Source organism: Bos indicus x Bos taurus, chromosome 5 (genome assembly GCF_003369695.1).
Source record: "Bos indicus x Bos taurus breed Angus x Brahman F1 hybrid chromosome 5, Bos_hybrid_MaternalHap_v2.0, whole genome shotgun sequence".
Classification (NCBI taxonomy): Eukaryota; Metazoa; Chordata; class Mammalia; order Artiodactyla; family Bovidae; genus Bos; species Bos indicus x Bos taurus.
In genome coordinates, this window is record NC_040080.1 from 48,362,961 (window position 1) to 48,389,527 (window position 26,567).

Genomic DNA, 26,567 nt, shown 5'->3' on the forward strand with positions numbered 1-26,567 from the left:
TTAAGTGGAACAGGTTTCACTGCCGATCTAAAGAGGATAGTTGTTATTCTGTAAACCAAGAAAGTCAGTGGAGGTTTTGAGACAGAGACCCATTTTCCAAATACTCTTTATCTCAGTAATTTGGAACACATTAGCCCTGTGTTCTTATTTACCTGGCATTTGGACACAGGTTCTGATTTCTTAGCAGTTTTGCACCATCTATTATTTTTATGAGCCCTGTGGGTTCCAGAGGGCTTCCCTGGTGCCTCAGATGGTAAAGGATCCACCTGAAATGCAGGAGACCCAGGTTTGATCCCTGGGTCAGGAAGATGAGGGCATGGCAACCCACTCCAGTATTCTTGCCTGAAGAATCCCATGGACAGAGGAGCCTGGCAGGCTGTAGTCCACGTGCACACACAGTCAGACACAGCTGAGTGACCAAGGCTTTCACTTGTGGGTCCCAAGTACTTCAGAAGTCAAAGTATTGGCTACGCTCTTCCCATAGCCTTATCCTTGTACCAGGGTCTTGTTTCAATCTTTGAAATGCTTTTCCTGCACCCTTGATGGGTGACAGTTTGTTTCTCCTTTAATCACGTTGACTTCCGGGTCTTCTCAGATACTGTTTAAGTTTCCTGGACAGTAGTCAGTTTCCATCAACTTCTCAGGCTTATCTCAGGCTGACTCTAAGGCGGCACATATTTTCAGCCTTTACAGACTTTTCAGATCCAATCAGATCACACCCCTGGGGCCCCTAGTGCCTGGCAGCTTCTGCAGCCCACCTGCCATGCAATGTGGATGCCACCCCTCAACTTCCCTCTCAGTTGGAGGTTCAGCTTGTGTATCTAAGAAGCGCTAAGTCACCCTGCAGCCTTTGTATTCCAGGTTTGGGTGCAGTCTCTACATTCAGGAGGGGAGAGCAGGTATCGTTTCTCATCCTGTAATCTGAAGATCTCATATTCATTGCTGTAATCAGTCATTTGATGATCGCATGGGAGAAATAAGAGAGAGAGAGAGATTCTTAATGTCTCTACCTCTGTGGGTTCGAATCCTGCATCTCCCACTCTCTAGCTATGTGGCTCGGGGAGATTTGCTGAACTTCCCTTACCTGTAAGATGGGATCTTGAGAATATCACTTGTAGTATTAAGTAAGGGACCAATGAGCTATGAAAAGTGAAGTGTCCAGAGCAGTGCTTGGCACATAGCAAGCATCCAATATATGTTAGCTGCTAATATTAGTAATATTTTTATTACTGTGCTAATGTGTCCCAGCAAGCAGAATAAGTTAAGATCGGTTTTCAGAGACTCAGAAGTACTTGCAAAAATGTTTTTGGGGCACATTCCCAGCATCAGTTTCTCTCATAGGTGAAAGCTCGTCAGTGTATACCATCTACACCACCAACTTGCTGCCCCTGAGCTAGCGATGATGGGTGATTCTGCCCCTCAAGGGACCAGGAAATGACATTTCTCAGTAGTCAGACATGTGCTGATCAGAATTATCAGAAATCCTCATCCTGAGTCGGAGTTTCAGAAGCAGGCTGATGACTAGTGGCAGGAGCAGTGGCCTGGGAGGCAGAGCTGGGCCCTGCTTCTCCCTCTGCTGTGACTCTGGGCAAGTCCCTTTCTCCCTCTGTGTCTTAGTTTCTCTAAACTTGCAGTGACCCAGCCCAAAAATGACCACCAACAGCCTCTCTTTACCATCTCTTTAAAAAGCACACGTCATACTTAATGGATGGTTATGTAATATCTGCCTCTTCCCCTCAGTTGTAAATTCCAGAAATAGAACTTTGATCTTTTGAGTACATCACTGCAGCCAATTCAGGAGACCTAAGAAACATGAGTTCCATCCCTGGGTTGGGAAGATTCCCCTGGAGGAGGGCATGTCAGCCCACTCCAGTATTCTTGCCTGGAGAATCCCATGGAGTCTGGAGAGCCACAGTCCATGGGGTCACAAAGAGTCAGACACAACTGAAGCGACTTAGCACATGCATGAACTGCAGTCACAGACCCTGTCAGTACCTGACACAGAGTTATTGCTCATTCTAATATTTTTTTGAATGAATGAATGATGTGGTAGAAAGAAAAAGATTTGGGAGTAAGACCCAATTTAGAATTAGGATTTGCTGCTTACTGAGAGACTCTCAGGATTATTGCCTGTAAAATAGGAATGATAACAGAAAAAAATTGCCAGGTTGTTTTGAGGACTGATGTGAAAGTTTACACACACACACACACCAGCAGCCCTGGCCTATGCCTAGCATATAATCAGTGTTAGGTAAACAATAGATATTTTACTTACTTCTATAGAGCCTAGCAAAGGGGAATGGAGTGTTCTGTGTTCTGATGATTAAATCCTAGGTGGCAAAGGTAAATCTGAATATATATTAATAGACTTTGAGTGCACTTACCTATCACAGGGCAGCCTGGTTCATGCGTGCTTAGTCGTTCAGACACATCCAACTCTTTGGGACCCCATGGACTGCAACCTACTAGGCTCCATTGTCCATGGGATTCTCCAAGCAAGAATACTGGAGTGGGTAGCCATTCCTTTCTCCAGGAGATCTTCCTGACCCAGAGATTGAACCCAGATCTCCTGCACTGCAGGCGGATTCTTTACCGTCTGAGCCACTAGTGAAGCCAAGTTCCTAGGGTTTTCTAAAACCCCCTTGGCCTGCTAGTGACCCACCATCTTCTCCCCCTACCTTCCTTTAACTTTTGCTGCTTTTTATATAACCTCATATTTTGCCTTAGATGATACACAAATCTAGATCCCTGGGCAGACACAGCAGAATGAGGCATAATGGGATGAGAGATGGCCGGGAGTAAGTGGAGGGTGGGAGGCAGTGGGGGAGCACCAGGAGGCCCGTATCCTCTTCGCAGCCCTGGCCTGGTCCAAGCTCACCACGTGATTGTGAGCAAACCGTCTCCTCTGCAGGTTTCCCTCTCCACACCTGTAGAACTCTCAGCCACTGACACAGACCACGACAGCACTCAGGAACCTGGAGTCTGGGGTTCAGAGCTGGGTTTGTGTCTCAGCTCTGCACCCTGACTGCTGTGAACTATGGGCAGGTCAAAGTACCATCTTTGTACAATGGACAGTGGGATTCAGATGGGCTCGTTTAGAGCAAGGACACGGTGTCTCCAGAGTTTCCGGCAGGCTTGTGAATGCGAAGTTACAATTTGTTTGTTGGGAGGCTCACAGGCTGGCCCTGACTTCCCCTTAGTTAAAGTTTCTCCCTGATGAAGAAGCTCAGGTTTCCTGAGTCAGATGCACATCCATCAGCCTTCCTGCTGGCTCAGCACTTGGCAAGCACCGGCATCTTTCACAGCAAAGACATGATCCCCACTGGGTGTGAGTGTCACCAGCTCGCATGCAATTATTTTAATGTCTGGCCCAGGACCTCCTTCTGCCCCGATTGGGCATATCTCAAGAGAGTCTCCCCTCTTTCACCCTTCAAGCCCCAGCTTGTGGCAAGGGCTAAGTCTCCTTCTAAGAGATGCTTCTCTGACCTTCCAGAGATGCCATTTCTTCTTGATCTTCCCTCCATGATTGCCTTCTACTAGCTGTCTGGGGACCCATCTCCCCAGCAGGCCACAGATGGGCACTGCCAACAGGGGCCTCTGCCATCTCCCAACTCTGTGTAATGTAGGCACCTAATAGTCAGAACCTGCATGTACCGAGCACTCATCCTACGCCAGGCAGTACTTCCATGCTTTACATGTATTAATGAGTTGATTTTTCCCAGCAGCTCTGGGAGACAGTGCATCCGTCAGTCCTGGCTGGAGGCAAAAACCATACCAATTATTTGAACAGAGAATTTAATCTTTAAAAATGATAACTAGATGTAAAGAGTTCACTTGGTAACTATAAAAGCAAAAATAGAAAATTGCAAGAAGCAGTTCCCACCCCTGGAGCTGAAGGAACAGAGGGAAGAGGTGGAAATTAGTCCAGCTCGGGCCTGGAAGCCACACTCTGAGGTGGGGTCTGCAGGCAACTCCTGAGCCAGCAGCACCCAGCGGGGACAAAGGACCATGAAGCGGGGGCTGAGTTTTGGAAAAACTGCAGAGTGGGTTTAGCTGCTGCTGAAGGAAGGAAGTGCCACAGCTGGTATGGAGAAAGGACATAGGGACAGGAAGCAAAAGGAACGGGCAAGTCTTTCTTTCTCCCCCTCCTGACTGTCTCCCTCTCATGAATAGGAAGTGGCTGGCAGAGCAGAAGTAGAGTTTGCAGAGCCCTGGCTTCAGCATCACAAAACAGGTTTGGAGCTGAGAGGCAAAAGCTTAAAAGACTGATCTCAGCTGGAGCTGTCACTATTCAGTTTCACAGATGAGGAAACTGAGGCACAGAGAGATTCAGCAATCTGCCCAAGATTAAACCACTACCTAGAGCAGAGCCAGGATTTGACTCCAGGCAGTCTGGCTTCAGCACCCTGGCTCTTAACCCCTGGACCATAAATGCTGAATGATGAATGGATGGATGAATGAATGGGCAGGTGGGTGGATGGATGGATGGATGGATGGGAAGGCCCCAAGATAGTGCTTAGACCAGTGCCCAGCCATGCTTCCCACAAGCACAGGTCCTCCTGGCCTGACTGTCTTTGTTGCCCACCAGGTCATTCACTGGAACTCCCCCAAGAAGCTGCGGGTAAAGAACAAGCACGTGGAGTTTTTCCGCAACCTCTACCTGACCTTCCTGGAGTATGATGGGAACCTCCTGCGACGGGAGTTGTTTGGCTGCCCCAGTGAGGCTGACGTCAACAGTGAAAACGTGAGTGGCCCCAGGGCTTGGCCATGCAGGCAGGGGGGCCTCTCTGCTGGTCTGCCAAGGACTGCCAGTGCTTGGCTCTGTGCCAGGCTCAGGGCAAGCCCAGGAGGAACCAGGCGCCATCCCCCCCTTGGAGTGGGGAACAGGGCGGTGGAGCGGGGGTGGGGACACATCAGTAGGTCACTTCCACGCTCATCTCTCTGGATGCAGAGGGGATACGCGTGCCCAGACCAGGTGAAGTCAGAAGGGAGCTACCAAGCAGAGGGATCAGTGTTAGAAGAAACTCAGTGAAACAACAAGCAAAGGGTCTCTGCACACCTGGGGACTCTGAGGGCTTTGTGGACAAGACACCCACATAGGAGACCCAGGATTCAGGGTCAGTACATGGGGTGGCACAAAATATCTTCATAGCTAGATCACAGACATAGCTGGCATCTACTTTATTATCCTGTTTCTTCACTGTTTATAATTTCTTTGTATATCTTATTTGATGCTCATAGAAACCTTTTTTTCCCCCCCAATTAGAGTTGAAGACATTTTAGACACAGAGAGGTTTTGCAGTTTGCTCATTGTCCCACAGCACGTACAAGCAAAGTTGAGACTGATTTGAAGCTGTGAGGAGCAGGATGTGGGGAAGCAGCTTACTATAGTGGAAAAGGCAGGGTGTGTGGGGTCAGCTTGGCCTGGTTGGGCTTTAATCCCTTCTGATTTCCACTTCTGTGATCTCAGGCAAGTTACTCAATCTCTCTGTGCTTCAGTTTCCTCATCTGTCACATAGAGATAAAAACTGTCACAGGGCTATTCTGAGACTGAGACTATGTGTAATCCATCTCCGTCAGCATCTGCACTGCGTTGCTGTTGTTGTTGAGTTGCTATGTCGTGTCCAACTCTTTGTGACCCCATGGACTGCAGCACGCCAGGCTTCCCTATCCTTCACCATCTCCAGGAATTTGCTCAAACTCATGTCCATTGAGTCCTTGATGCCATCCAACCATCTCATCCTCTGTCATCCCCTTCTCCTCCTGCCTTCAATCTTTGCCCTATGTTAGATGCTTGATAAATATTTGCTCCCTGTCCTTTCCTTGACCCTTAGTATTCAACACATGAGTAACTGGTTCATTCAATCAGTCAACAAACATTTATTGAAGGCCTTATTCTGAGCACTGAGGATTCATTCACAGGACAATGATCCCTGCTCTCATGGTGCTGATATTAATATTTTCGTAGGGAAGACACAATGACTAGACGAGCTATCAGGAAAAATTATCAGCCAGTGGCACGTGTTACATAATGACATATGAAGTCAAGGAGGACTTCTGAGGAGGTGACATTTTATCTGAGACTCAAATTCAAGAAAGAGACAGCTGTGGAAGAGCACAGGATCAGGGGCATACAAGTCAGAGTCACACAAGGGGGCGGCACCTCCTCACACCTGTCAGGAAGGCTGGTAACAAAAGATAATAAGAGTTGGCAAAGACGCAGAGAGGTTGAAACCTTGTCCACTGTCGGTAGAATGTAAAATGGTGTAGCTGCTATGGAAAACAGTATGGAGGGTCCTCAAATAATCATAATAATAGTAGAACTGTCATATAATCCAGCAGTCCTACTTCTGGGCATATGCCCGAAAGTGAATTGAAATCAGGTTCCTGGAGCAGTATCTTCATTTCCATGTTCAGTGTAGCAGTATTCTTAATAACCAAGCTATGGAAGTAACCTAAGTATCCATTGACAGGTAAATGGATAAGGAAAAGGCAGGATGTACATACACAATGAATATTGTTCCACTTTAAAAATGAGGCCAGTCTTATCATTTGTGACAACATGGATGAACCTGGAAGACATTGTGCTAATGAAATGACTCAGTCACAGAAGGACAAATACTGCACAAGTTCTCAATATGAGGCTTCTGAACTAGTTCCACGTATTGATGCTGACAACAGAATGGTGGCTACCAGGAACTGGGGAGAGGGAGTCATGAGGAGTTGATGTTCAGGGGCTATAAAGGTGCAGTTAGTTCCAGAGATGCCCTCTACAAATATATTTAAGAGTGTAGACTTCACGTTAAGTGATCTTACCACACACACACACACACACACACACACACACACACACAAAGGAAAAACCAAGCAAGTTTTGGAGGCGATAGTTATCTTTAATACCTTAAACGTGGTCATAGTAGCATGGGTACATAAATATAGCCAAACTCACTAGATTGTTTTAATTATGTGTCATTTTTTGTATGCCAACTATACTGCAGTAAGCCTTCCCTGATGGCTCAGTGGGTAAAGAATCCACCTGCAATGCAGGAGACACAGGAGATGTGGGTTTGATCCCTGGGTCGGAAAGATACCCTGGATGAGGAAAGAGCAGCCCACTTCAGTATTCTTGCCTGGAAAACCCCATGGACAGGAGCCTGGCAGGCTATAGTTCAAAGGTCACAAAGAGTCGGACACGACTGAGTGACTAAACATACACATACTGCAGTAAAGGCTGGAAAGAGGAAAAGAACAGCAAAGGAAGCGTATTCCAGGTGGATGAAGGTGCTGGCACGGATGTTCTGAGGCCGGGCAGGTTTGCTGTGAGGACTGGAAGGATGGACCGTTTGCCCAGGGGCTGATAGGAAAGGTGGAGAGCAGGAGATGCCGAGCAGCGGGGAAGCAGGAGGCAGGCTGGAAGGATGCTGGAAGTGTTGTTTGTATTCTTGGATGTCAGGAGGATTCTTTTAGGCTCTAGTGCAGGTGGGGGCGAGGGGTGGGGCAGAGCAGGAAGCTCTGCCAGCATACACCTACCTGGCCCTTTATCAGGATGACCAGTAGCACGGCCACTCTTGCTCTCTGTCACTTACCCCCAGGTCACAGCATCATCCCCTCAATCTCCAGCCTTTCTCTAGTCACCCTCCGTGCCTTCCTCAGCCTCTGCCCTTCTTTTCCACTCACCAGAGAGGAAACAAACCCATTAAGCTCTTGACCTCCATCTCAGACTCTGGGACGCCCTTAGAGGTCTCCACAGACACTGTGTTATTCTGGGTTTTCCTTCCGTTCTTTTCACTCAAGTCAGAATTTGTTATCATCATCAATATTTGAGTGCCCATTCAGCACTTTTCCCCCAAACATTAAATATAAACTGTTCTCCTGCTCCCTTTTTTTTTTTTTTTTTCTTTCCTCCATGGAAGAGGCTCAAATACAAAGCCTTGCAGGGTGATGTCATCCATTAATCTCTGTAGGGATGAGTTCCCGTGGTGTGCTGCTCAATGCCTTACGAAGTGGAACTGCCTTTAACAGTGACTCACCAGCCCTTCCTACACCAGTCTCCCCTGGTGGATCATCAGAGGGGAGAAATCTTCCGTGGTCCTTCTTGGAATCTGTGGCTGCATTTACTTGGTGAATAAGCACTTATGAGAGCTGGCCACCTGCCAGGTGCCATGCAGGGCACCACGGTTGAAATTAGAGGCTGCTCCAGGCCCTGGAGATGGAGCTCACCATGTGACAGTGTCAGAGACGGTGAGAGGACAGTCTGCCTGGGTGTGGGGAGAGCGGCCTTCTCTAAGGCTCACCCCACCTGTCCCCCCCAAAACTCTCCCCTTGACACTGAGCCCGCACCCACCACCTTTGTGTTCCTTCCACCATCCCAGGCTCCCCCACCCTCCTCAGGGCCTTTGCACTTGCTTTTCAATTCCTGGCACACCCGGCCTGTCCCAGCCTCAGGTAACCCTTTACCTCAATCTCTGTGAGGTGCCCTATTTTCTTTTCATTGGCACATACATGCTGTCCACAATTACTTTATTCATGTCATTTTTTCCGTCTTTTTCCCCCAAGTATAAGACTGTTAGACACTCTACCTGTACCATTCACCCCAGCAGAGCAGCAAGCACATAATGAACACTCAATAAATATTTACAAAAAGAGCAGAATGAAGGACCAGACCTGAAGAGCCAAGTAGAGAGTTCGCAAAGGACATGCTGGTGGTTTCTCTACTGGAGCAGAGGCGAATCGGGAGAAGGGCAGAGAATGAAGCTGACCCTTGTGGGGCCTTGGCTATGCTTGGGCATTTAAATTGAATACTGTTGGCCGTGAAGAGTCCCCAGAGGGCTTCAAACATGGTCAGGTTTACATTTGAGAAAAGTTTCTCTGGGTGGAGAATAGAATGGAAGGGTCTAGACTAGAAGCAGGGAACCTAGGTAGAGGCCATTGCTGCATCCCAGGCAAAAAAGATGGCGGTGGGGCTCTGAGCAGAGGCAGTGGCAGTGGGGACAAAGACAGCTGGAGTGTTTTCTGGGCACTGAGAACAGGGGAGCAAGTGCAGCCAGTACCCATAAACCGAGGCGGCAGGTCCCTGGGCCCTGTTGCAGTCAGCTGCCTTCGGCCCGGCCAGCCCAAAGTGAAGGGGGCTAGAGCAGGAGTCTGTAACATACAGCCTGGAAACACATCTCTGCACCCCTGGTCCCTTGCCGCCTGCCCAGTGTTATTTGCAAACACTGCCAGAGGGAAAGGGTAAGACCTTGGATCTGGCCCAAAGCCGACTGCTCTCAGTTCTGGGAAGAGGTCATTGGAGCCGTGAGAAGCGTACTGATAGTGGTCCTCCTAAAGAGAGGAAGTCAGGGACCTCTCCATTGGACTGCGGATCCCAGGTGGGAAAGGGCTCCAGTGGCAGGCGCCAAGTCTCAAGACACGTTCATCCACTCGGCAGATAGTCATTCAAATAGTCATCAGCCACAGGGCCAGTGATCTGGGGCAGCAGTGCAGATCGAAGCCCGACTCTCACAGTGCTTGTCTGTTGAGGGGTGCGGACAGGCAGGAGGCTGTCATCAGTGTGAGAAGTGCCAGGACAGGGTGGTGCTTTGAGAGCGCACAAGAAGAGGAGAGAAGGTGCGTCAGGGAAGACTTCCTGGAAGAGGTGAGATTCAAGGGATGACTAAGGAGGAGTGAGAAGGTGTGGAGGGAGCAGCATGGTCAGTAGGGACCAGAGGGGAACAGGAGCATGGCACTCTGCCTCTAGCAAAGCCAGCATGCACACAGGGCACTGCGCAAGTTCATTTTGTGTCATTATTGTTCCTTCATGGAGAAAGCGATGATGATAAGCTTCCTGGTCATTCCAGGCTGCTCATTCAGTAGACACAGGAACCTTGGAGAGGTCACATGGATGCTCTGAGCCTCGGGTTCATCCTCTGGTAAGTAACTGCAGGCAATGATGCCTTTGTCATAGTGTCTCACAGATAATTTATGTTAAATCACCAAAAATAGGGCTTAGGACCCAGAACACAATATTCATTGAGATGGGGTTTTTTACAAACCACCTGCCTGATCATAATCTGTTGTTATACAAATGGGTGTGGGATCTTTAAGATTTTTTTTTCCTAGGAAGGCCTAGTAGAGAGATGGACCTATATCTCTGTGTATAAAGCATGGGTGGGGACTGTCACATTTGCTCTGGTTCAAACAATCCCAGGTAGATTTCCCTGCAATTAAGAGAATTTGGGTAGGAAGGAAGAGGCCATTTGGTTGGTCTCAGTGCCAGAAAGAAAGAGGGAAAGAGAAAGGAAAAAGGAGAAGTAGGAGGGAAGGAGCATAAATTCAGGAAGTTGGGGATTCAGCCCTTCAGTAAGCAGCAGACCCCATCTTCCAGCCTCTGAGGTACTTGATCCAAAGCAAGATGATTTTGTTTGGAAGAGTTCAGGCTCCTCGTGTGGTGTAGCTAATGGGACACAGTCACTCCTGTGTAGTTTGTCTGGGCATCTCTTCCTGGAACCAGTAAATTAATCTGTGTAATACAATAAGCATTCACTTGGCCTTAGTTACTATAATTTGATTGAAGTCGCAATGAAGGCTAGAATTTTATATATTAGCATTTCTCTCCCCTTTCCTCAGCAACCCAGCCCCTCAAGCATAGGCAAGAAACCCTGGGACTCCTCAGAACACAGCTGGATAATCATGGATATTCTCCACCCCCTAATCCATGCAAAAATCCTTCTACAGCATCCCTAACAGGCTCACATCTGGCTTCTGCTGGGATCTTCCCAAAGACAGGGAGCCCACCATCTCCAACAGCTTACTGCACTGTTAGAAGGCTCCAGATGCTAACCCATTCTTCCTCATGTTGAGTTGAAATCCCCGCTTCTGGAAATAATCCATTAATCTGAGTGCTGTCCTTTGGAGCAGTGAAAAATAAGGACACCCCCTGTGGTCCCCAACAATGGGGCAGATAGTGTCGCTTCCATACAATGTGTTATCCAGAAACATGTAACTCTCCCCCAGGCACTGTATTTATAGCAGGCTGCTTTTATCATCAAGAGTGCCCTGCTCCACCTCAGGGATTTTTTTTCAGATAAAAGAAACTCACCTTTTTAAATGCAAGGCCATTAAAATATACATTGTTATAGATGTTTTATACTTTCCAATTTGGATGGGAAGTACATGCCCTTCCTCAGTAACCAAAGTGTACCAAACTCAATTTACAATTTGCAGTGACTAAGGTTGCACTGAGTGGGCTGAAGGGGCAGGAATTGGCCAGAGGAGGGAAGATGCTGTTTATCCTGGCAGGAAATGGCCTCGGACTGTTTGCTGCTTGTTCTGCAGATTTCATTCTGACAGCTGTCACTTTCAGTTCATCAGCTTCAGAATAGCCCTTTCTGGGCTCACCACCCTGTGCATCCTTCCTCTAGCAGCCAAAAAAAAACGGGAATCCAATAGTCAAAGTCCAATGGTAAAATAATTATCTACTGTCATGTTAGAAGTTAAATTATGAAACATAACATCCAAGGCATGGGAAAAAAAACAAGACCGGACATCACTGAGTTTTCACATTTATATGTAATTGTAAGTCAATAGACAGTGTCAGCAAACAGAGTTTTCTTTCATTTCTTTCTTTATTTTGGCTTTGCTGGGGCTTCACTGCTGCTTGGACTTTCCTCTGGTTGCCCTGAGCAGGGGCTACTCTCTAGTTGCGGTGTGCAGGCTTCTCATTGCAATGGCTTTTCTTGTTGTGGAGCTCAGGCTCTAGGCCATGTGGGCTTCAGTAGTTGTGGCACATGGGCTCTGTAATTTCGGCTCCCGGGCTCTAGAGTACGGGCTCAATAGTTGTACACAGGCTTAGTTGCTCCATGGCACGTGGGATCTTCCCTGACTGGGGATCAAACCTGTGTCTCCTGCATTAGCGGGCAGATTCTTTACTACTGAGCCGCTAGGGAAGCCCCCAGCTTAGAACTTTCTTATCCCATGCCCACAGCAGGCGTCACTAATTGATGACCTCACTCAGCCATCTGGGGTCAGCCCCAGACTCAGAATCCTCCCCAAGACAGCACGCCAGTGAACCAGTAACAGTTTCCCAGTGATGACACGAGATGCCGAAGCCTACTGGGGCATCCACGCCCTATGCCTTAGTCACTGTGTTCTCTCCTGCCTTGGAAGTGCTCTCTGTGCTGCTCAAAGAGCTTTCTCTGTTTCTTCTGGCCTTTGACAATTAGAGATTTCCTGCAGAGAAAGTAAAGAGGAAATGCAACTTTCTTCTTCACCACAATCAAGGGAGGGAGGCATTAACAAGTCACATTTCACAGAGAAGAAAGCTCAGAGATGAGTTACGTGCTCAAAGTCAAGCAGCTCCTACATGGTGGGGCCGTTATTGGAAACCAGGTTGCCTGACTTTGAAGCCATGCTTCTCAAGTGAATGTAGATCCCTATTTAAAATTAACAGAAGATGGACTGCCCTGGTGGTCCAGTGGTTAAGACTCCGTGCTTCCACTGCAGAAGACATGGGTTCAATCCCTGTTTGGGGAAGTTCTGCATGCCATATGACATGGCCAAAAAAATATATTGTTGTTGTTTAGTCACGAAGTCATGTCAGACTCTTGCAGCCCCGTGGACTGCCAGGCTCCTCTGCTCATAGAATTTCCCAGGCAAGAATACTGTAGTGGGCTGGTTGCCCTTTCCTTCTCCAGGGGATCTTTCTGACTCAGGGATCAAACCTGCAACTCCTGCTTGGCAGGCAGGTTTTTTACCACCTAGCCTCCAGGGAAGCCCCAGAAAGACATACATAATTAACATAAGAGGAACTACAAGTCATTCAGTGATTCTCCTAGCACCTTTTAGTGTGTATCATTTTTCTTACTCTTTTATGAGCCTGCAAGGTGGTTATTATTAGCATTACTTTTTAGAGGAGGAAAAGGAGGCTCAGAGAATGGAATTCAGAGGATAGGTTGGCTTCAGCTCTGGAACTGGTGTCAAGCTGAGTGGTCATTTTTCAACGACTGAAAACACTCCCCAATCTAAAGTTGTCATACCTTCCCCAACCCCCGCTCCCCGTCTCCCAGAGCTCTTGCTTCTCATTTTCTCTGCAGCTCTTATCACCAATCAATGATTATATTCTGGACTTATTTATTTTTTTGGTTATATCTCTCCAACTAGAATGTAAGCTCGGGGATCGCGGGGCTGTTTATCTTTCATTTATCAGTATATCTTTATGCCTGTAAAAGACTGCCTGGTATGGGCTCGATAAATTTTGTCAAACAAATTAACTATTACAAGTCCTTGTCTTAAAGTATTTGTGGTGCTCTGGAAGGATCCCTGTACTTAAAAATCAGAAAACCTGGCCCTAGGACTAGATCTGCACCTTCAAATGTAACTCTTGCCTCCCATGAGCTTCAGTTTTCTCACTTATAAAATGGTCAATAAACAAACCGAGCCCAGGCTGGGATGAGGGCTCAGGGGGGTAAGGTGTTAGCAGGGCTGCAGGGTGCAGGAGGTCTCGTTACTAGTGTTGACCAGAAATCTCATTCTGGACACCTTCCCGTCCAGCTGCTCTGAGATCTCTGCCTCATTGCTGAAATGAAGGCTTCCAAGTTCAATGCCCTAGTGCTACAAGGGTGATGGGCTGCCTGCAGGGTCACATACCCAGATGCTGAGCTCACTAAGAAGGAAAGAAAACGGCAACACCATGGTTTAATGAGAAGTTAAAAATAAGACACATATAAACAGATCCTACAAACCCTTTACAGCATCACTGCACGGCAGTTCCAGGGAACAGATGGCTCTGTAGAAACAGCTGTATCCCCGAGAAACCCCAGAGAAACCCCGGAGTGCATCATTGCTCTCACATGCGAGCCGCGTGTCACCAGCTCCTTTATCACGCAGTGGGCAGAGGAACCCAGAGTGGATGGCACTCAGAGTCCCATGACAGGTTGCTCAAGGCTGGCCTCCAGTGACCCTCCTTGGCATGTTAAATCTCAGAGCTGAAGCATCTCAGTGTTTGCCTGGGTGGCCAGGAGAGGGGATGAAGAAGGAGCCCAGGGTCCAGAGACTCACAGGGCCACGGGCACACATCCCTCCTTCACACCCCTAGTCTCTGATCTATCCAAACATCATCTGTCCAAACCTGCCAAGTGCTTGACTCTCCCACATCTTTGTCACGGACCTCTGCCTACTTTTACTTTTGCCCTAACTGGCTCCTTGCATGAAACATAAGAGGAAAGCTCTGAAGCAACATTGCCTCATGTAAAATGGTAGGAATACTCCCTGTGGGATTTCAGGCCACTCAAACTCTGTGCCTCAGTTTTCTCATCTGTAAAATGGGAATCAGGTAGCACTGTTCCTACCTGGTAGGCTTGATGAGGGCTAAATACAGAAAGATAAGTCAGGAGCTTAGGTCAGTGTAGCACATAGCACACCACCACCCTTCCCTCCCCAGCTCCCCGTCATTTTATTTGTATTATGAATACACAGTTTTTACAGTCGCTTCTTTATTCCCCCAACCAGACGGTATAAGCAATTTAAATGCAGACACTTGGGTTCATTCCGCATTCCTAGCATGGGGCTTGGCATAAAATAAGGGCCTATTGATTGTGTGGGATGTTCACGTTAATACTGATACCTGGGAGGTAGCAGACCATGCCATTTTCTTCTTTATTTTCTCAGAGCCTCGATCAGTGCTGGGCAGACGTCTCTGAACCTTCACTGAATGGTCCTGAGCCCATGCCTCTCCCTTCCCATGAAAGAATGAAAGTGGCCCATGGTTTGGTTTCCTTGGAAGACAGTGTTTTGGGTTCCTGGAACTTTGATCATTACTATACACAGCAGGCAACCAGTGAACTGGTAATCTTTTTCTGCCTGTCCATGTGGTTTAATAAAATTTAACTGCTTCATGGAAACCACAGGGAAGAACCATGAATGAGGTTCCAAGAGATGTGTTAGGGCCCCAGCTCTTCTGAGCACATCCCTGGTGCCTCAGTTTCCTCATCCGTCAACTGAGGGCAAGAGGGTAGCCCTCCTGGTCTCATACACTTACTGGGAGGGACAGATGAAGAAATGGATATCAAGGCTGCTGAAAGCGAAAGGTGCTGAAAGTATAAAGCAACACTCCTGAGTGTTATTTTATCCCGATGTTTCTACCCATTGTCCTAAGGCATCAGAAGGACACGTGTCACGAGAAGGGGTGGCCTTAGAGACTTCTGAATTGGTCTGCTGTACTGTCTTCATCACTTACTCAAAGAGTTCAAGTAAGCATGTTAGTTAAGGGAACACAACTACTTATAAAATGGGCTTGGCAGGCTGGAAGTTTATGACTCACACAAAGTCCAAGTGGGTGTTCCTAATTGGCAGGTGGCTCTTCTCCATGTTCAGGGTCCAGACTCCTTCCATCTTGTGGCTCTGCCCTCCACGGAGCATCCTCCACTAGGCGCTCTTGCTTTTGCATGAGACAGTCTTAAAAATGGAGCCTGTAGTAGCCAGAATCTACCCACGTTCTACTGACCTGAACTTGGCCACTTCTCTCAGCCTGAGCACCAAAGATCTCTGTCACCAAGGGGGACACATGATTCAGAACTCTACAGTCACTGAACCATCTAGCATTAGACCCAGAGGTTGATGAACAAGGCATTGCAGTGACTTTATTACGTACAAGAACTTGGAGGAAATACCGCTAGTTGTGAATCTCAGCTGCTCTGTTCATTTACTGTGACCTTGACTAAATGGCCAAACCTTTCAGATGATGATCATCTTCGTCTGTAAAACGGGACTGCTGGTGGTCTCTGACCCATGTGAGTATTAATGAGGAAGTGCCTGCAGTGCTCTCAGCACTCACCTGGCCTGGTGAGCACATGATCCTTGCAACCCAAAGTCTTTGTCCTGCTCTCGAGAGAAGTGACTTGCTCCAGGTCACATAGCAAATGAGGGTCAGAGAAGTCAGGCCTCATTGCCCACTGATCCCCATAATCTCTCCATGTAGTTTTTCCTGACTTTGAGCAGAAGTTCAGAGGCCAGAGCCCCAGGACACAGTTCCTATCCCTCTAGAGTCCGCAGGCATGACAGCCATCATCTCTGGCAGCTCAGGGGTCAGTCTAGGCCACTGTCCTTAAGGATGGGAAGAAATAAATGCAAATGGCTTAAAGGCCATTTTCCTTTGAGTCCAAATTTCCCTGTGCCTCAGCTGGCTGCCCAAAGAAGCAATTTAGCAAATGCATTTTATCTCAGGAGGAATCTGTCTTTTGTTTCTGCAACTTGCTGGTTGGGAAACCCCCTGCTCCCCGAATGACTGGAGTGTGGAGTGGGGGTAGCATTCAGACCCTGTTAACAAAAGCCACACCACCCTTGCCCTCCAGCTCAGCATCTCCCTGGAGATATTACCTGGATGTAAAGGAGACAGGTTTCAAGCTGCTCGAGTCTTCTCCTTGGGATCAGCCTGAAATCCCATCAGCCATGCAGTCAGCAGTGAGCAGTTCTAGATTAGAATTTGAAAAGGAACATAATGCAATCATAATATTTCTGAGGTATGTGTAGCACTCTACAGTTTACAAAGCACTTGTACATGCATTAGCTCATTTGAGAAAATTGCAGGGAATTACTTAAGTACAAAAAGTATAACAAGGCCAATAAAATTCATCTGTGAATCCTCCACTCAGAAAAGAGCTTGGTTAACATTGCAGTGGATTCCCTTTGGTCTGTTTCCGCCTGGTCTGTCTCTTTGCTGTGTTGTGATCATACTGCAAATGCATTTTTGTGGCCTGCTTTGTTCACACTGCATGGTATCTTCCACCAGCACATCTGACCTTCACATCCATCCCCCAGGAGAGAAGTAATTGTGTCGTGAGATGTCCCTGGTGTGAAAGGTCCGAGGGCTGGATTCACAGTCCAGACTGCTGCTCTCTAGCTGTAATTGGCAGGTGACAGACACTTTCTGGGCTTCATTCAGTTTCCTCCTTTGTAAAACAGAGATCTGTGCTGAAAACAAAGCAGTGCGTCTGATTTAGCACTGCACCTGGCACACCGGAGGTGCTCAGTCCACATTAGGACAGAGGTGCGAAGCACCATGTTGATAATTAATATTAAAACTCAAGAAAGGCATTGGTTGGTACAGAGTCCCAGACTCTAATGTATGTCTAATGTCATATCCACTGGGCTCTCCGCAGCCCGCTGTGTGGCTGGTAAACAACACTGTTATAGATCCTAGCCTTTAAGCATTGTGATGGTTAAGGGTGACCTTGGGAAGTGGCTGCCACTGAACCACATTGGTTCCATGCGGTTCCTAGATGGAGGCTACTTATCCCCCAGGACTGCTGGTAGACCCTCTTAGAAAGTGACTCTAGAAGCACTTTCATTGGCCACTGTTCCCTTTCTTAACATGCTATGAGTGGCTATGAGTATATCCACTAGAGGCTTGCTGGGCATACAAGGATCAGGGAGGAGTCCTGTAGGCCAGGAGACATTGAACTTAATCCTGCAGTCAGAAGGGGTCACCTGGCTCCTAGGGCCTTAGGCGGAGGGAGAATTCTAGTTTCCAGCCTTATATCAGTTAGCTACCCTGTTGGCATAGGGGGAACTTTCAAATAGGCAAGGACATCAAATTGGTCTTGAGAAGCTGAGGAATATCCCTGACTGCATCCTTTCTAAAGGTTAAAAATGTTCAAGATAGCTGAGCATATCTCAAAAATCACTGGATCACAACTGATTACCCAAGTGGCCTTTGGGAATGTATGGGAGCATTTGGAGTTATACTCAGTCATCTGGAGAATGCTACGATCATTTATTGGGCTGGGGCCCAGGAGGCTAGCAGCCCTGTGTTGTGTGGGACAGACTCGTGTGATGAAAGTGACACTATCTGTCGTCTAGTGCTCAAAACCCGTAAAACCTCAGTGGTGTACAGAGAGAAGCGTGAACAGTGAGAAGTGCTCGTAGAGGCAGCTGACCTTCGCCAGGCTTACTCGCGTGATGGGCAGCCGGGGAGACTCCACTCTGTGCCATCTGTCTCACCTCCCAGCAGGCCAGTCCAGGCACTTTCCCAAGAAGCATGCACTTCCTCTTGAACCTGATCCCTCACGGTTGGGACATCACTGCTTCCCCTCCATTCTGTTTGCCAAAGCAAGTCACAAGTCCAGCCAAGGAGGTTCAAGGATTGGGGAAATAATCTTTGCCTCTGTAGTAGGCAGCACCAAGGGTCACATGACAAAGGGCAAGGATATGGGGCAGGGGAAGTGAAGAAATCGGACCATTTAACGCAGTCAGCTGTTAGAGTACACATCTTGAGAAATAATATCATAGTTTAACCCAGCGGTTCCCAACCTTTTTGGCACCAGGGACTGGTTTTGTGGAAGACGATTTTGGACCGAGCTGGGGTGGGGCGGCGGTTTCAGGATGGGTCACACATTACATTCACTGTGTACTTTATTTCTAGTGGTATTATATTGTGATAGATAATGAAACAATTACACAGCTCACCATACCATAGCATCAGGGGGAGCCTTGGGCTTGTTTTCCTGCAACTAGATAGTCCCATTTGGAGGTGATGGGAGAGTGATGGGTGCTGCTGTAAATATAAATGAAGCTTTGGTTGCTCGCCAACCGCTCTACCCTCACTGTGCAGCCTGGTTCCTAACAGGCCACAGACCAATACTGGTCCAGGGCTTGGGGACCCCTGGTTTAACCTATCAAGGCAATGGTCTTAACTGATAGAAATCATATGAAAGTCATATGAAGCCGTAGAAGTCATATGAAGGTCATAGAGAAGTGAGTGAATGTATTTTTTTATTGATTACTACACTGTTGGTTTGGAGATTTTAAAAAAATATTTATATATATACACCTTCTTGGAAAAATGTTCTATTGTATTCAGCTACTAATCTTAATAAATCTAGCCATGTAAACTTTCATCCATATTCAACTATGTATCATCATATAATGGACAAGGCTCAGGTACAGAAAAAGTATTGGAAGCAACCATGTGACTTTTGGCAAATTATTGTTTTCTTTCAATAAATTTTATTGAAATACGATTTGCATATATGCTAAATCCCCCCATTCTAAGTGTACATGTATTTTCACAAATGTGTGCTCCCATATTACCATCACCCTGATTGCGACATAAAACATCCCCATCACCCAAAGAGCTTCTCTCCTGTCTCTTCCCAGCCCTTTCATTCTGCTACTGCATATCCACTGGTCTGATTTCCAGTGGATATCGAAGTTTTCATATCCAGTGGATATGAACTTTTCTATTGAAGTTCATTAAAAAGCTGGAGTCTCCCCAGCTCCCCAGCTTTTTCATTGCAATTCTTCACCTGTAGAACAGGTATAGTCACCTCTGCCTGGGAGGGATACTGTGTATCGAACATCTGTGTATCAGCAGATCTGGAAACCTGCAGATCTGCATGTGTTTATGTTGGATGCTAAGTTCCTCCTTTCCTGTTAGTGGAACAGCTCACTCTTTCACTAGTTGGTTAGGAAGGAGGATAGAAGAGCTAAGTGAAGGAGTCCTACTGGCAGATTAATGAAGTAAAGGATCTCAGAGTACCAGAATAGGAGAAAGAGAGAAAAGCAGGAACTGAAACTGATTGAACATGGATGAAATTAAAGGAGGAGGTTTTTTATTTATGGGATTGCTTTTCCTTTCCAGTACATGGTATAGAGTTTTAAGTCTGTAGCTCTAGGGAGAGAAAAGCATCAGGTCACACAAAGGTACTGTTCAGTTTGGTTTTCATTACTCTGTTCTTTGACAGTTACCACCTGTTGTTTGAAATTGTTGTGCTGGGTCATCAAAGAAAATGTTTTTTGTTTTATATAAGGAGTTGTGGTTGCTTATCCACTTGTCAGTGCTGCCAGCATCACTCTCAGCTCAGAGGGTCTCATTCTTCAGATGATGAGGCAGCTGCCCTCTATCATCACCTCTTTGAAATCAGATTATATTGCAGAAGAACATGAAGACAGGATCCTGTCCTTCTCTGACTGGCCGATCAACAAGGTCCAGTGGATAAGAAACTCAGGGAAGGACAGGGCACAACAGGCCAACCCCCTTGGGGATTTCCTTCTTGTTCCCAAGCCTTCTTTCCTATCTTTCAGCTCCAGAAGCAGCTCTCAGAACTGGACGAGGATGACTTATGTTATGAGTTCCGGAGAGAGCGGTTCACCGTCCACCGAACCCACCTGTACTTCCTGCACTATGAGTATGAGCCCGCTTCAGACAACACAGACGTCACCCTGGTGGCTCAGCTCTCCATGGACAGGTAGGCAGACGGACCCCACTGCCCACACAGTCTCCTCACAGCTGCCCTTCACCTGGAGAAGGCAGAAATGGCCCCACCAGCTTGGAACATGGAAGCCTGCTAACACAGGGCCTAGTCTTATCCCTTCTCCAGCACTGAAAACCAATGGCTCCTGTATGTTGATGATGCTGGTTGTTTTTGAGGATGGAGGAAGAACTGATTCTAAAAAAACAGAGTTCTAGTCAAATTACCTCAAGGAAAAGGGGAGGTGTGTTATAAGGAAACACCTGGACTGGACCCACAGTTGATGTTGGAAAGCAACTGCTACTTCTTTTCTTACACATGTATTGATGCAGGGATCATTCTTAGAGCCTTTATCAGGAAGTACTGCTGTGGTCCCTACCCTCATGTGGCTTACAGTCTATTGCACTGATTCTCAGCCTTAACTGGGGACAAATCAAATTACCAAAGGAGCTTTAGAAAAGAAAATTCATGGTCCGGCTCCATTGCAGACTAGTTCAGTAAGCATCTTTGTGAAGACCTTGCATCATTTTAGGTTTGCCGTGTGCATCCAGTATTGCTAATATAGGGCTAGTAAATAGTTAAGTCAAACAATTAACATTGTGATAAGTGCTTTGAAGGAACAGTGATCGATATTAACAGTGTCAAGTGAGGGACCTTCTTTAGGTGGTATGATCAGCGGGAGGTCTTTCAAAGGAGGGGACATTTCTGCAGAGACTTGAGGATAAGAAAAGAAGTCAAGCATAGTGGGGGAGTGTGAAAGTATTAGTTGCTCAGTCATGTCTGACTCTTTGTGACCCCATGGACTGTAGCCTGCCAGGCTCCTCTGTCCATGGAATTCTTCAAGCAAGGATACTGAAGTAGGTAGCCATTCCCTTCTCCAGGATATCATCCCAACTAGGGGTAGAACCTGAGTTTCCTGCATGGCAGGCAGATTCTTTACTGTGTGAGCCACCAGGGAAGCATATGCATTGCCAAAAAAAAAAAAGAAAAAGTTTTCCAGGCATTTAAAATAGCAAGTGCAAAGGCCCTGTGGTTGGAAGAGCCTTGTGTGTTCAGATACCCTGATAGAAGACCAGTGTGGCTGAAGCATCACTTGAGAGGGACTTGAGATGGAAGCTGCATGAGGTTAAGATTATAAACATTAGAAACTCATAAAATATTTGGGTTTTATTCTAAACGTGATGGGAATTTATTGTAGACATTTACACAGAGTTTTTGCTTTGGTTTATGTTTTTGAAAACATCTCTGGCTGCCAGGAGGTGAGTGGATTTAAAGCCTTTCAGGGTTATGCAGTTTTTCTATTTCTGGCCACCCTGTGTGCTTCCTGCCCACCTCTGCTAGCCAGCTTCCTCTCCAGTTGACACATGGTGTGCAAATGGCTGCCCTGGCCCCAGCTTTCTCCATGTCATTCCCTCTCGACTCCCATAGTTAGGAAGGGAGTTTGATGGCCTTATTCTGTCTTTGAGCCACTTTGGAGATGCCTGTGGATATGATTTCATGGGGTGGTTTTAGGAGGAAATAAGTTCATGCCTTTAAAGTGCTGAGGACAGTACCTGGCACACTTAGTAAGTGTTCAATAAATGTCACTTATGATTAGTCACGAGTGATTGGAGAATGAGCAAAATGAAGAAACAAGCACTGGGGCACAAAATGGTTCACAGACAGTAAGCAGCCTGAGAGTCCCAGAGAATGAGGGGGGACCTGGCCTCCGGAGGTATCTGGGAATGATGCGTGTTGACAGTAGCTGTGGAGGCGGTGAGTCCCACTGCTTCTTAGCAAATGACAGCTCGTGTAATTAAATCGCTTCATGGCTAGTGTCCTGGGGATTCAGACTCCAGAACACCTGTGCAGAACTTGCTGGCCATCGTTCAGTTGCTAAGTCGTGTCCGATTCTTTGCAATCCCATGGATTGCAGCACACCAGGCTTCCCTGTCCTTCACTATCTCCCAGAGTTTGCTTAAACTCATGTCCATTGAGTTGGGGATATTCTCTAACCATTTCACCCTCTGCCACCCTTTTATCCTTTTGACTTCAGTCTTTGCAAGCACCAGGGTCTTTTCCAATGAATCGGCTCTTTGCATCAGGTGGCCAAAGTATTGGAGCTGCAGCATCACCCCTTCTGATGAATATTCAGGGTTGATTTCCTTTAAGATTGACTGGTATGATCTCCTTACAGTCCAAGGGACTCGCAAGAGTCTTCTCCAGCACCACAATTTGAAGCCATCAGTTCTTCAGTGCTCAGCCTTCTTTATGGTCCAACTCTCACATCTGTACATGATTACTGGAAAAATCATAGCTTTGACTATACAGACCTTTGTCGACAAAGTGATGTCTCTGCTTTTTAGTATGCTGTCTGGGTTTGTCATGGCTTTCCAAGGAGCAGGGATCTTTTAATTTCATGGTTGCTGTCACTGTCCACAGTGATTTCACAACAGATAACAACAAAGACCAAAGGGACGAAAAGGACAAGTAGAGGTTCTGGCACCCACGAGGTCCTTGTCCTGCTGTGTCCTCTCAGGAAAGGTCTTTCCCTTCTCTTAACCCCAGTTTTCTCATCCCCAAAATTCACGTGATCTCTCAGCAGACACTATGTAAGCATCTATTACTGTGTTGTAGCCAACTCTTGTGGGGCTGGGACTATATAAGACCCTATTCCGCCCTCACAGAATATGTAGTGAACTCAGGACTCAGATCATGTATTTGTTTTCTGTTGTGGTTTAATCAGTCACCACAGATCTTGCAGCTTTAGAAACACATTTTTTCCTTTCTGACTGTGTCATGGATCAGAAGTCTGGATACATGTTAGCAGGTTCTCTGCTTGGGGTCTCAGGCCTGAACTCCAGGTGTTGACTAGACTGTAGCCTTACCTGGGAGTCAGGGTGCACTTCTAAGCTCATTCAGGTTTTGGCAGAACTCAGCTCTAGGACCAAGGTCCCCATTTCCTTGCTGGCTGTTAGTTGGGATCCTTCTGGGCTCCTAGAGGTCACCCTTAGGTCTTAGCTGTGTGGAGCAGCTTACTTCTTCGAAGCCAGTAGGAGAATCTCCCCGGTCTGTTATGTGACATGATCACAGCTGTACTAGTCTATCATATAGAATAGTACCAGCTTCTGCTCACACTCGAGGGAGGGGTGATCCAGGACCATACACCAGGAGCTGGGGCAAGAGTCTTGGGGCCAACTGAGAATTCAGGCTGCCACAGACAGGGAACAGGTTTGACAACAGACAGGTGCTATGAGAACCCATGGGAGGAGCCCCTGTCCTGGCTGGGGCAGAGAATGGAAGAAATGGCGAATATCCCCAAGAGGGGTTCTGCCTACATTGAGCTGGAGGCTGAGTGGACTGACAGTAGAAGGCTTATAGGGAGAGAAGGAGCCCCCTGCAAGGAAGGAGAGGACACCAGGCCCGCTGGGATGCACAGTTAGGGCTTAAGTGCTAGGGTGAGGAAGGACAGAGCAAATGATGTCAGCCAGGTAGGCAGGGCTTGGGGAAACCAGGGTAGGTGGCCAGCCCTTCCAGCTCAAACCTGCCAGGCTGCCAGTGAGTCTGCATGAGGGACTGCCCTAGACCCATGTCCCAAGTCACCCCTACCCTTCCTCACCAGCCTGGTTGCACACGCCCTCTCCCACCAAGCACAACAGCAGGTCACCCACCAGAACAGTCCACTCTTCGTGTTTATTTTTCCTTCTTCTCTGTGCCATTTAAAATGAAGACAAAACCTAATCCTTGATCCTTGTGCTGAACGATGGTCAGGTTTGGTCTTCTGTTCTCCAGGCAGCATAAGTATATCTCAGTCCCCCCAGAGGAGGCACATGAAGCTCAGATACTATGATCTGCCCAGGTGAGTGAGTTCCAAGCGATTCCAGTTTCCCATCTTTCAGAGCATCCTGGTTTTCCTTGGTCACATTCATACCTTCTATTTGTATATTCAGTTTATCGCCAAGATATTCTCCATCAAGATCAGTAGCCAATGGCCACCTGTGAACTCAGGAGAAAAATGTGAGACTCTCTGGGGAAGCCCTGGGACATAATGATGTTCATTTAGTGCTTGCTGGATCCAGAGACTCTGACCACAGCTTCTGCACAGGGTAGGTATTTAGGAAAGGGAAAATGAAGTAGGGGGATAAAGGAGAGGAAGACTTGGGTTCAAAGTCAAGTTGCACTACAGACTAACCATATGAATTTAGACAGTTTATTTAGGCTGTTTGAGCCTCACTCTACTTACCTATACCCCACTCCAGTACTCTTCCCTGCAAAATCCCATGGATGGAGGAGCCTGGTAGGCTGCAGTCCATGGGGTCGCTAAGAGTCAGACACGACTGAACGATTTCACTTTCACTTTTCACTTTCATGCATTGAGAAGGAAATGGCAACCCACTCCAGTGTTCTTGCTTGGAGAATCCCAGGGACAGGGAAGCCTGGCGGGCTGCCGTCTATGGGGTCGCACAGAGTCGGACACAACTGAAGCGACTTAGCAGCTTAGCAGCAGCAGCTACTTACCTATGAAGTGACAATAATACCGTCAAGCTCATAGGTTACCATCTATGCTTTATAAAGTAAGAGACTGGAAAGTGCCCAGTGATTAGCAAATGTGCCACAAACACTAGCACAGTTCTCTCAATGGTTTTTACCTTTATGCTGGCTATGGCATTTGCAACCTGGGATTCACAATTAGAAGGAAAAGACTTACGAGGTGGTCTAGTGGTTAAGAATCTGCACTTCCACTGCAGGGGGCACTGGTTCAATCCTTGGTTGGGGAACTAAGATCCTCCATACATCTAAGTGCCCCCCCCCCACAAAAAAAAGGAAAAAAATTAAATTATTAACAACCCAAATCCATCCTTATGTATATACTTGTTATCAACGAAACACAGATAGAACAGAGCCCCTCCTTCTGTGGCTAGCCCTGAGCATCCTCCCGGCCTGGGCTGCAGGAGACCTGGCACCTACCCTCACCACCCCCTTAAAGACAGGCCAGGCACCTCTCACATCAGCTGCAAATACCAACCACAGATGCCTTCCCTTCAAAGCACACGCATCCCCCAGCATGGCAGACGTGTGATCCCCCCTAACGCATTGTGACAAGTACTGCCATCCAGACAATACCTCAGAGAACTCAAGGAATTCTACACCCAAGCAAGAGACACTTAGCGGGACATAATCAGAAATTATAAAGCAGTAGCACACAAGCTGATGAAGACGGCGGAAATGCCTCCTTCCACTCCATCCCACACATCCAATTACGATGCAGCGGGCTGACTGGTGCCTCTTGGATTGATTTTTAATTGAAGAAACATTTTGGGTATGTTTGTAAACCTTTGAGTCAGAAGTAGGCCCTACGTGAGTGCCACAACAAATTAGGGGAGCCGGCATGCGGGCTCCTGTGCCCAGCTCCCTCTGGAATTCCGTTCAGAAAGAATGAATGTCGCCTGCTGCAGTGATGGACCCGGCAGGGCTGCTGCTTGCCCGGCCACTCACTCTGGAGGGTGATCGAAAGGACAGAGGGAGCTGGCCTGATTACAGCATCCCTGCCACCTGGCCAGGAGACGCTTGCTCTTCCCTGCTTCTTGAATGAAGCCTTTGAAGTGCCATCTGCAGTTCCAGGGACTCATGTGGCTGATGGGCCTGCTCTTTGTTTTCTGCAAGTGAGGGAAAGAGAACATGAACTGAGCTAACGGGGTCCCATTCTTAGGTCCCATCGCAGCACAGCATCTCTTGGGACTTTGTTAGAGCGCAGATACATGGATCTCACCCCAGATCTGCCCAACAGGGATCTCTGCAGTGGGGCCCAGGAATCTGTGTTGTAATAAGCCTCCCAGGTGACCCTGAGCCTGCTGAAGCTTGGAAAGCATCATTCTAGAGAGTGAAAAGTACTTTCACCATGTGACAGCCAGGGCGATCTTTAAATACATACAGCAGGTCACATCATTAGAACTCTCTGATGCATTCTTATCACCTTAAGAATAGTCTTAGAGCTGCCCACCAAGACCTTGATGTCCCTGTATGACCTGATCCCTGACCATCCCCGAACACCTCTCTCCTTCTGCCCCTTGCTTGTCCATCTGCCATCCATGCTGGTCCTGTTGCTTCTTACTTGTGTGAGAACACACTAAACTCTGTATCCCAAGGGCTCCTCCCTCTTGGAAAACTTTTTTCCAAGGCTTTCTCAAGATCAAGACCAGTCTTTCTCCTTGTCCAGGGCTCACACTGACTTTTCCACTTGCCCCCACCCTTACTCTTCATCCCGTTTCCTCTTCTGTGGCCCCTCTAGCCCTCAGTTCACTCTAATCTTATCTTGGTCTGCTTATTGTCTTCTCTCTCGGAACTGCATTTGAAAACCTTGTTTTT

General features: G+C 47.4%; 1 protein-coding gene across 3 annotated transcripts in view; it reads left to right on the top strand.

The window, feature by feature from the left end:
• The window catches only part of LARGE1 (LARGE xylosyl- and glucuronyltransferase 1), a 609,285-nt gene that overhangs the window by 547,256 nt on the left and 35,462 nt on the right, over positions 1–26,567 (top strand). For all 3 annotated transcript variants that reach the window (XM_027541848.1, XM_027541849.1, XM_027541850.1), the window contains exons 10-11: positions 4,589–4,744; positions 20,056–20,219. In XM_027541848.1, the coding sequence (XP_027397649.1) occupies positions 4,589–4,744; positions 20,056–20,219 (320 nt within the window). The remainder of the gene's footprint in view (positions 1–4,588; positions 4,745–20,055; positions 20,220–26,567) is intronic.